The sequence below is a fragment of the Protopterus annectens genome, chromosome 6.part1, assembly GCF_019279795.1.
Source record: "Protopterus annectens isolate FY-2018-M chromosome 6.part1, PAN1.0, whole genome shotgun sequence".
NCBI classification, from domain to species: Eukaryota; Metazoa; Chordata; order Ceratodontiformes; family Protopteridae; genus Protopterus; species Protopterus annectens.
The window spans coordinates 455,267,969-455,280,108 of record NC_056738.1 but is presented as its reverse complement, the minus strand read 5'-3'; the positions used below and the strand labels follow the sequence as shown (position 1 = coordinate 455,280,108).

Here is a 12,140-nt window from a genome sequence, read left to right as displayed (position 1 = left end):
CTGACAAGAAAGGGGAATGGTGTAACTTCTGGTAATAATGCCCTGCACTCAACAATCGGTGGTAATAGATTGCCAGGTAGCTTGGTGCAGAGAGAAATGACCCCTGACTGTTTCCAGAGGTAAGCAATTGGGCCGCTCCTCAGGAGAGCTGGTAAGGCTATCCAGAAAAGGAACCTCTGGAGCCTTGGTTACAAGGACCCCCTCTGGCTCTATATGGGCATCTTCCGGAATGGTTACCCCCTCTGCCCCTGGGGGTATCATCACCACATGCAGCACAGAAAGGACCCTGAGATTTTTTGTGCCACATTTTTCCACTTTTCTAATTCCTGGAGAAGGTGCACTGAGGGTTGGAAAACCATAGACCTACTGCAGACAGGGTCTTTCCATCTTGCTTGCACCTGGCTAGCATGTCCTTTACCTTGGAACCAAAAAGGGACGAGGCTTCAATGTCAGCATTCAGAAAGGAAGACTTAAAGGGGTCCACGAGGTCACAAATGCGCATCCAGGCATGAAGCCTCATTACAATGCCCGAACCCGCTGTTCTAGCCGCCCCTTCAGTCGCATGTGACAGCAACCTCATGGATAAGTTGGATATTGATTCCAGGGTTGCAAGCTGAGAGGCCACTTTGTCCTGGACCTCATCAGACAACTGCCCTGTGAGCATCCCAAAGAGTTTGGAGATCAACTCCTTCTGGAGCTTCGTAAAATGTGCCAAATAATTCAGGGACCATACAGCAACGGTCCCTGATGCAAAAACATGCTTCCCAAGTCTATTCACCACCCAAGACTCCCTGCTGAGCAGGAGGACAGCAGGACTTTCCTCAGCCAAGTCCTTTTTCGTGACCGCCACCACCACCACCATAGCATCGACTGGTAACCCTTTGGACCAATGGGGGTTCTCCTCGGAAGGAGAAAGAATTTTGTCTGGTCTCTGACGGATCACCTCAATGGAATCAGGGTTCTTCCAAGTGCTCTGCACAATGAGCTGGATGAGTTAATTGGCAGGCAAGATCATCGATGAGGTAGGAGGCTGGGTGCGGAAAGCCTACAAGAACACAGACTCCTAAGACAATGGGTTTAAGGTCTTCCAGTCACCTCTCTGCTTTAACATTTCCAGGATGTCTCTGAAGGAGACATCATCAGGAGGTGACCGCAGGGACCCTTCATCAGCATCATAATCCGTTTCTTCAGTTAAGGACTCCTCGAGTGAGTCTATCTGCTTCCTCTTGCATGTCCTCTTTTGAGGGGGTTCCTCAGTGGGAGTCTCTGAGGAGGACTCGGAAGAGCAAGTACCCTGAACAGGGGTGTCCTGTGGCTTCACTGCCTGCTGTCTTTGGGGGTGGTCTGTGACAGCTGCAGTTCAGCTGGGGACAACTGGGCTTCTGACATCAAAGGAGTGCTACCAGAAGCAAGAGCCCTCTCCAACGCGCAGAAGGCAGTTCTGCCCGAAGAGGGAAGGGAGCCCGGAACTGAGAAAGACCATCTTGGGACCAGGGTCATACCCCACTCCGACAAACCCACCCCCACGAGTGGAGGCTCATGTAGGATCAATGCAGACACAGCTATCGGCACTGAGGATGGAACCAGGGAGAAAGATGGCTCCATGCCCCAGGTCGAAGCACCCGTCCTCCAATCCTCAGATTGAGGAAGGACCAGTTCAGAGGGAACCGAAGACCAAAGGGGCAAACTCGGAGCCAGAGTGAGATGCACTGTAGGCACTGGGGTGATGGGTTCCATGACTGACATCGGAGCGGAAGGTTTCTGAACCGAGGTGGTCGAAGGAGTGTAAGATGGAGTCCATGGATAGGTCAACCCAAGTCCTGTAGGTGGATAGGTCTTAGAAAGAGTGGGGATCCCCCAGGCTAACAACAGCTGGTCCACAAGACACACCACATCATGTTCCGACAGGCTCTTGGTGGATCTAGTGGATACTCCAGATGGGGAGTCAGGACATTCAATGAAAGGGCTATACACCTGGCACAGAAACAGATCTACAGAAGGGGAGTATCGGGTCTGTGGTGCAAGGTCTGCCGGCATCGAAGTCTCTAGTTTCGAGACTGAAAATAAAGGGGGCAAATCCAGTGAAGTCAGTACCACACTCTGTGCCAAAGAGGCACTCGGAGCCGAAACGGTTGATTCCAAAATGGAAACTAATGAAGTAATCGAAGGTGTGCCCCGAGCCAAAGTGGCAACAGGTGCCAAAGTCAAAATAGGCATAGTAAGGTCAATGATCGGTGCTGGAGGCAGGACCGGTGCTGAAACTGGCGCCTGTATCGAAGGTTTTGAGATCCTCGGAGTCAAGGAAGATGGAGCTGTAGAGGCAGATTTATGCTCCGAAGATAGCTTTGGGACCTTTGATTTCCCAGGCTTGCCCTGATCACCCGATGGTGAGGAGGGAACCAAGTGGGATCTCTTTTTGTCTTTAGTAGGAGGGGTTGAGACCTCCATCGCAGAAATAGCCTGTGAGAAGGGAGACTTGAGTAACCCTTTCAGAATTAGTTTATTTTTGTGCCTATTAAGAATGCGTTGGCTGAAACTCTGACAAATATCACACGGAGTCTGCACCGAAAGGTGGGGCACCCCTAAACAGTATACAGTCATTGTGAGAATCACTATTAGGTAGCTTACCATTACATGAAACACAATGCTTAAAACCTGAAGTACCCTTCTTATTAGGCATCTTGATAGAAAGAAACCACAGGCCAACTGTATAATGCAACTAGAACAAAGTTAAACACCGTTCAAAAAAGTCACAATTATAGTAATACAATGGTATGTAAAGAGAAAAAAACACCTTACTAAAAGCCAAAAATAATAGGTTAAACAGGAAAGACAATACCAGCTATGGTATTGAAGAAATACCACAAGGGTAAGGGAGGAAAAGCCGTACCAACAATGGTACTTGAAGGATTACCAACAGTAACAACGGGTAGAGTAGAGAGAAAAAAAATGTTAGAAGAAAAACCACTAGAAATACTATTCGTACAATAAAATATGAAGATATCAAAACTTTTCCACACAAATATCAAATAAAGTTCCACTTAGCTGAGAGCTTGGCTGAAACGCGGCTTTACTACTATGCGGCAAACAAGATGGAAAATGGCATTCAGGGTAGAGACTTGGCTCAAGAGTTTTTCTGGCTGGCGCAAGCTTGGTAAAAAGGCCGACTCAGTTCCAAGGGCTTGGAACCGAACCCATCAGTGATGAATGGAAGAAGATTAACAACATCAGATTTAATGTTTTCTCACAGTCCTGAACAGACTACATAGGAAATTAAACCAATGACTGTAAGGAAGACATGGAGTGATCATCTGATATTGGCTTGCCCATCCTCTGAGGAAGAAAGGAGGCAATGGTAGCTTGGCTCATTGCACTGGTGACATGTGTATGCTGCAAGCGAAGTGCCACTTTGTCAGGAGGTTGCACATGCATGAAATGTGCACTCACTTCCTTAGGCAACTATATGCAGAGCTTGCATGATGATGAAGTGACAAAGATAGGACAGTCTTCAGGAGCTAAAGACTGGTTCACTCCCTATCACCAGACTCTCATATCAAAAGAAAATGAATGGGCCACAGGGCTCTCATCCTGAAGGAGGAATGAATGAATGCGTAAATTGGGTGCAATAAGTGGAAACACTGAGTTGATTCTATGGATCACAATAAAAAAAATACTGTAAGGGGTACAGTCCTCTCAAATTCCATATTTTCCCCCATTCTCACTGAACTCTTCAGACTGAGATTCCTGAACTGCTTTACTGCTTCACCCCACAACCATGCCCTATGAAGCATTAAGCTGTTTCTAGGGATGAATTTTGTATACTTGTATGCTTATAGATTAAAGCTCCTAAGTGCTGACAAATAACCCCCTCACCCATTAACTTGTGTTAAAATAACAACCTAACACTTTCACTTCTCAAATCTGCCTTTACGAATCTGATCTTATGCATGTTTTCCCCATTCTTTATTACACAGGAAAAAGTGACATTTCAAGCCACTTACTAATATCCACAAAGTAATTAGGCAACTGATTATTAAAAGGTCAAGAATTACTCACCAATGACTGCCTTTGCAGTTCCTTCATGAAAGGACCAGGCCAGTGCCAAAGCCTCAGTAAAACGCTCCTGCTTCACAAGGTGCTCCACTCTCTGTAAAACAAAAATAAAAATAAATAAAGGAAGATTTCTGACTTCTCTGCAAGTTTTAGTCGATACAAATGTAAGGGATCACAACAGAGGTCAGCAACACTAGTCATATATCACAAGTATGCACTATAAAGGGATTAATCACACTTGCACATGTACTCGTGCTCACACACACACACACAATCAATGAACAAAAAGTACCAGTCACATTCATGATAGTCACCTAGCCCAAATCGTAACACGCATGTCTGTAAAAAATTTCTCCCAACTCTTTTGTAGTTGTAACTTGTGTGTTTGTCACATGCGCTAAGCTCACAGTTTCTAACACTAGCTTCCAGTAGTGGTCTGAACTAGGCATCACCTGTCCAATGCAGATTACACATTAACAAACTGAGGAGTGCTCTTTCAAAAATCAAGTTATACTTTGATTAATTTTACCAGCAATATTAATACTAATAGTTTTATCTTGCCAAAAAGGCTCATCTTACTAGTTTTGGAAGCATGCCTGCATCCACAAAAGGTATGCTAACCTGAAGAATTTCATTAGCACTTCAGCAGAACTCTAAATCCAGGAAAGTGGTCTATCTGAATTTACCCTAAGTAATAATTTACTTCCAAGATTTAGACTCAAAATCTGAAAATCTTTTTTTTTGCTTTACTCTATTAATGTGACTACTTATCTTCCATAAAAAACTCCACCTTATAATTGGTTTTAGTGGTGTGCCTGCCATGTCCATGCATATGAGTGGTTACACCACTCACAGCTGGATGTCTGAAGAAGGTCTGTAGTCCCACTTTGGGACATAATTTTTTCTTGCAAAACTCTTGAAGATAGCAGGTAAGCTACTGATTTTAAAACATAGTATAGCAATAGTTTCAGGATATAATAATCAAAGGCTTCTCAACACTCCATAATAAGGGCAGTTGTTCACTATTAATTCTTTATGAAAGGTGTATTTTAGCTCAGATGTATTACTGCATGCAGACAATGTAGCTTTAGCTAGCAAAGGCACTGATTTAAAGTCAGCATGAACAGATTTATCATATGACTTTAAAAATGTATAGGACTGGTCTTTGGATTATTTCTTAAAAATTAATAAGATGAAAATGAAAGCAGAGCACTTTTATGAAAATTTATCAAAGGAACATATTACTGGACACAACAATGAAACTATTGAGTGACCACAATGTTTACTTATATTGGGGGAGAAGTTTATTTGGCTGTTGAAAACCCAAGTTGATTCATTATGTAAAACAAACATATTAAGCTAGCACAGCTGTATTCAATAGAATAGATTTTACAAATTATGTAAGATGTTTATTGGGAAAATCATTTTTGATATTTAAGTCTGGCTACAATTTGGCAGTCTATGCTGGCTGTAATGAGTCTTCTGTAAGAAAATTAACTTTAACATATAAAATTCTATATTAAAATATCTACTGAGTTGATTTCTGAGTTGATGAACCTATGAACAAGAGGAATGTCTAAATTATTCCGACCATCACTGTGCGCTACATGAACTGAGAAAAGAAACTTCAACAGCAAACAAAACATTTAGCAAGCCTGTTAACCTGCAATCTTTTCCATAAAATATTACCAACTAGTATACTTCAGTTATTTGTGAATTTTAATAATAAAGTACCTAGAACTAGTGTCACTGCTCACTGGTGTCTCCAAGATGCATAAAAACTAAACAAATGTTTATTATGAACAGATGATTGTTCTTTCAAAAACATTGTTTGTAAATTTGCTACTTGACAGTTTGTTTGCTTTTAAGAATGTGTTGAAAAACCTTTTAATTGTTGGAATCACAATTATTATATGTGAATTTAAACAAACCAGAATTAAAAAAGGAGATTTACCATTATTGTTCTGTCAAGTGGTTCTGGGAATTTTTCTTCATTTATAGCAACTTTTATTCTTGCCTTAATTTCCAGTTTAACCGGAAGCCTATCTCCCTGGGTCATTCTTGCAAAAGGGAATTGTACAGCATAGCTCTTCTGACTAATAAAATACAACTGTTTTGAATAAGGAGGCTCTGCATCCCCCCATATGTGTTGTTCACATCCATAACCCTAGTAACAATATACTAAGTCTATGATCATCCTACACGAAGAAAACGTATCTATTTTCTTTTACCTAGATATAGTCCAACTTTACATGTGTGGGTTTTTGCTGAATGCACATAACTTACATCAGTAGAGCTGTTGTGGTCGCTGTGGTTGACAACACTGCATAAATACAAATGTTGGCCTCTGTGTCACAAATGATAAAGTCTATCACAGCTTCACTATTGCATCTTTTGCACAGGATGTGTTGGAATATACTTAAAAATTATGAATGAGATACACTTTTGCTTGAACATCTAGAACATTATGACCATAAGGTAGACAGAATCTATGAAGGGAAGCTACTACACCATTTCTCTAAAAGTATTACACTGGTATTCAAAGACCCGTCTCTTGAGTTTAATTGCAAGACAATGCAGTGTTCTTTGCCTTCTTATTTAAACAAAAAGATTATTCCAGCAGATGGGTCGTATGTGCTAAAATGTTTATTAAGGATTAAATAGTACTCTATTATCATTTGCTCTTCAGGCACAGGAAGTGGTCCTGACTTCCAGTTTTGATGAAAGCCATGAGTACTTGTGTTGAATGGCTAGTTTAAATCTGAAAGTAAACAGAAGAAAAGTGATGTCACTGGGAGATGTTTTGATTTTGCTAATACCAGAAAGTGGTGTGTCCTAGGTTCTGCTAAGTGACATTTTGTTTCTATTGCTTTGGATCAAATCAGTATTTGCTGAAATATTTTTATTCATTTTGTTTTTGAAAATATAAAAGATTACAAAAAAGATAAACTTTAAAATATAATACAGTGCAGAAACATGATGAATCGTGGCTTTAAAAAACAAATAAAAAGTACAGTTTTGTACCTACCATAAATGTAGATGTTCGAAGATCCACATTGCTGCAGTCCTTATATATGGGTAGTCCGCTGTCCTCGGTCGGCCCGAATACCAAAGTATTACGCTGACGTCGGTCATGGGCGCTCAAATCTGACATCAGAGCGTCAGGGTATAAAAGCGCATGACCGACGTCATATCCCTCAGTCTTTTCTTGCCCCAGATGTCAGAAGGCCCTAAAAAGAAAGGCCACAGCCCAAAAACAGGATACCTCCCAAAAACATGCCCAACAACAACCATAACCCAAACCATATAACCATGCTAAACTACAGAGGGGAAGGAGGGAGGGTAAATTGGACTGCAGCAATGTGGATCTTCGAACATCTACATTTATGGTAGGTACAAAACTGTACTATGTTCTTCATCTCACATTGCTGCAGTCCTTACATATGGGTAGAATCCCAAAGCAGAGGTAAAGGGAGGATGGCAAAATCATAAAGCATTAGGGCTGCTAAAATGCCCTGTAATATTGCAGTGGCAAATCCAGCCCTAGACTTAGAATAAAGAGGAAGGTGGTAATGCTTGGAAAAAGTATGTACTGAACTCCAAGTGGCTGCTTCCAAAATACCTTTGTAGCTACCCCTTAGAAAGGCAGTAGAAGTGGCAGTAGCTCTAGTGGAATGAGGTCTGATTCCAGCCGGAATCTCCTTACCATGATGGGAATAACAGAAAGAAATACAAAACCCAATCCATTTAGAAATAGTTTGTTTTGAAACAGGTTTTCCCTGAGAACCCAAAGCAAAAGAAACAAACAACTGCTGAGACTGCGGAACCCCTTGGTTCTGCTCAAATAATAACGTAACTGCCTGTGAATATCCAAAGTATGCAAAATCTTCTCCCCTTTATTTGGGGGTTTGCATAAAAAGTAGGCAAATGAATAGTTTGGTTCAAGGCCACACTAGAAACCACTTTAGGCATAAAGGAAGGATTAGTACGCAAAGATACCCTATCCTTATGAAAAATCAGGAAAGGTTCCACTGCCATAAGGGCCTGTAATTCAGAAACCCTTCTTGCAGAGGTAATGGCCAACAAAAAAGCAGTCTTCCATGATAAATACTTCAACTCGGCAGTAGCTGCAGGCTCAAAAGGTTGTAGAGTAAGCTTTTCCAACACAAAATTGAGATCCCAAGCAGGAGTAGGAGCTCTACACGGGGGTCTTATGTTCTTTGCCCCTCTAAGAAATTGCTTAAACAAAGGATGGGAAAATAAAGGAGGGTCACAGTCATAGTGAGCAGAAATGGCTGCAGCATGAACCTTTATCGAGGAGAAAGACAAACCCTTGTCCAATAACTCAGTAAGATATTGAAGAGAAACACTTAAATCAGGCTTGGAAACATCAAAGTCCTTCGCTTTGCTCCAAAGAAAAAATCTCCTCCATTTATCAGCGTAAACTTTCCTTGTACTAGGCCTACTGGCCTCCAAAATAACATTCAAAACTTGTTGTGGAAGCTGAGACCCTCCAGGGCCTAAAACAGAATATGCCAGGCTGTGAGATGCAGAGACTGAATCTTGACATTGAGGAAGTAATTGCCCTCCTGAGACAAAAGATGCGGAATCAAAGGCAGAGGCCATGGAGGCTCCCGTACCAAACTCCTCAGTAGTGGGTACCAGTGCTGTCGAGGCCAATCCGGCACTATCAGAATCATGGATGGCTTGTCTATTCTGGCCTTCAGGAGTACCTTGGGAATGAGAGGCAGAGGTGGAAAGGCATAGACATGAAGATTGCTCCAACTGAATGATAGAGCATCCACCTTCCAAGCTGTGGGATGAAACATTTTTGTGCAAAACTTTGGCAACTGGTAATTTAGTGGAGAAGCGAACAGATCTACGTCTGGAGTCCCCATAACACTGTCAACTTTTGAAACACATGAGGATCCAGTTTCCACTCGTGAGGATCCACAATTTGTCTGCTCAACACATCCGCTAAGGAGTTCTGTGCTCCTGGTAGAAACCTTGCCTGAAGATTGAGGTGTAAACTGAGAGCAGTCTCCCACAAAATCATCGCTTGCCTGCAAAGAGGGTAAGAATGGGTTCCCCTTGCTTGTTGATGTACCACATGACAGTAGTGTTGTCTGTTTGAATCAACACCTGTCCTGGGTGAAGTAAATCCTTGAAAGCCATCAATGCAAATTGGACTGCTAACATCTCCTTCAAGTTGATATACAAATGTTGAAGTCTGACAGGCCACGTGTCTTGCACCCATTTTCCATTGAGGTGTGCTCCCCAAGCCTTGTCCGAGGCATCTGTCGTTAGAATCTGACTCGCCTCTGGTCGGGTCACAGAGAGTCCCTTGTTTAGGTGACATTCCTGAGCCCACCACAAAAATTCTTTCTGAATGCAAGGTATTATCTGAATGACAGTGTCTAGATCTTGGCAGTGTTGTGTCCATACATTTTGAGATACCATTGAAGCTTCCTCATATGCAGTTTGGCATTGGGAAGCACCAGAATACAAGATGCCATGAACCCCAAGGCTTGAAGGACTGTCCTTGCAGTCAGCCTGGACTGTAGAGACATTTGATGGAAATAAAGAGAAAGGCTTCTTTGTTTGTCCGGGGTCAAAAGGCCATCTGGGAAGCTGTATTCAGTCTCACACCCAGAAAGCACATGTCCTGAGAGGGTACTAGACTGAACTTTGTTTCGTTCACAGAATACCCTAGGCATCTTAACACTACCATCACATACTGTAGATGATGCAGAAGTTCGTCTTTGTGTTGTGCAATAATCAGGCAATCGTCCAAATAAGGATAAATCTGTATTCCTCTTAACCTGAAAAAGGCTATCACTGGAGCCAGAACCTTTGTGAACACTCTGGGCGCAGTAGATAAGCCAAAGGGCAATGCAGAGAACTGATAATGTAAATTTCCAGCCCGAAACGCAGGTACCTCCTGCAACTGGGCCTGATAGGAACATGAAGATAAGCCTCTTTGAGATCCAGAGTTACCATCCAGTGATCTTTTCCCAACAGAGGTAAAAGCTGTTGTAACATTAGCATTTTGAACTTTGGAATGTCCAGATAAGTGTTGAGGATAGATAAATCCAAAATTGGTCTCCACGTGTTCCCTTTCTTTGGTACTAGAAACAGGCGAGAATAAAATCCTAGTCCCACTTCTGACAGAGGAACTGGCTGTATAGCTCCCATTTGAAGAAGTAAAGAAATCTGCTTGTGAGTCTCTATCCTTTGCCGAGGAGGAACGTCTGGCATGCCTTTGAAAGGAGGCAATGTATGGAAATAGAACTTGTAGCCTCGGTTTATAATGTCCAATACCCATTTGTCCTGGGTGACTAAAAGCCAGTTTTGCTTGAAGAGTGCCAACTTTCCTCCTAAAGGAGCTGCCAGGGAAGAAGAATCTGGCAGCTGAAAATGCAGGTCATTGGGCCTGTTTACGAAAGGACTGGCCCCTGCCCTCACCTGCAGATTGTGCAGGTGAACTCCAAGTTCTAGGCCTGAATGTACTGTGAGCTCTGCTCCTGCCACGTCTAGATCTACCCCTAGACTGAGAATCAGAAGAAGGGTAGGTCCACCCCTTAGTAGGCCAATTTCTACTAAACTTTGGAGGTTGCACCTGCAAAAAATCTTTAACAGTCTGCATGGACTTAGCCTTGTCTTCCATTTTCTTCAAAACCGACTCCACAGGGGGACCAAACAAAACTTCAGACTGTAAAGGGGCATCCAGAATTCTAGTCTTAACATGCTCGGACAAATTCTGATCCTTAAGCCAGGCGTGCCTCGAAGAACTGAACCAGTGGCAGCCACCCTAGAAGAGGCCTGTACAGCATCAAAACCACACTGCAAAGAATGCTTACCCACCTGTTCAGAGACATGTACTAAATCCTGCAATTCTTTACACTCTATGCCCTCTGCCAAAGCATCCACTTTAGATATTAGCTGAGAAAGGAGGAAATTCTGATATTTCAACATATGAAACTGGCAATTTAAAGCCCTCATTGCTAAAGTAGAAGAGGTATACACCTTCTTACCCCATCTATCCAAAGCTCTAGCTTCCTTATCTAGAGGAACCGGATTCTTTACAACAGAAGCTCTAACACCCTTAGGCCCCTGACTAATAGTTTCTTGGTCCGCCCTAGGACTCTTATACAGATATTTATGAGCCTCAGGCACCCTGTAATACCTGTCCGGTTTAACTGGACCAGGAGGCAAAGAATCTGGATTAAGGGAAGCCTCCGAGAAAACATCTTGAACAACATCCAAAACAGGAGGTATAGCCAAGGGTCTATGCTGTGGTAAAAACAAGAATTCCCTAAGCCTCTTCCGTGAATCAGAGAAATCCTGTCCTACCCACTTAAAATGCTCCCTCATGGAATGCAGAGTTTCTGAAAATGAAAAATCCTCTGGAGGAGAAGCAGAAGGAGTGGAATCCTCTGCATCAGAATCCGAATAAGGGGGAAAATCTTGAATATCTTCAGCAGAAGAGACTGAGTCCTCTGAGGCCTGATCCAAACTTTCCAACTCTGGCTCCACCCTGGGCCTCTTATCAGGAGGGGGCATAGAACCTCTAATTAAAGTAATCAAATCTTCTGCCATTTTAAGCATGTGCTTTTTAGGCACAGACCCTGAAGTACCTGGAAGAACACCAGAGGAAGGCAAAACAGACCTGCCCTTAGAAGAAGCCTTAGAAATAGTAGCAGAAGGCCTAACCACCTTAGGCATAGAAGGGAGAACAGTAACCTGAGAGGCCCCTTCAGCTTGACCTGACTCCTGTGAGGCCACATCCTGCAAAATCAAAGTTTCCCCCTGAGACTCAACAGAAACCTCAGCCGGATCCACCTGCTCCACTGTAGTTTCTGCAGGACCGGCGTCCGAAACGGACGAATCAACCTGTCTAGGTTTCAAGGATTTGTCTTTGCGCTTCTTCGCGGAAGCGGGCGTCGGAGGATCCGACGGCATATTATAATTACACCGCTTACCAAAGACTAACCTAGTACAATCTAACCTTCTTTTTATAGTGCGCTTATTAAACCTAGCACAAAACCGACACCCGACTACGTCGTGGTCCGGTCCCAAACAAGGAA

The 12,140-nt window shown here is 42.9% G+C and overlaps 1 protein-coding gene across 1 annotated transcript in view; it reads right to left on the bottom strand.

Moving 5' to 3' along the window:
• The window catches only part of VPS8 (VPS8 subunit of CORVET complex), a 2,195,799-nt gene that overhangs the window by 1,510,410 nt on the left and 673,249 nt on the right, over nt 1-12,140 (bottom strand). Inside the window, exon 12 of the mRNA XM_044075401.1 lies at nt 4,057-4,147. Coding sequence (XP_043931336.1) covers nt 4,057-4,147 — 91 coding nt within the window. The remainder of the gene's footprint in view (nt 1-4,056; nt 4,148-12,140) is intronic.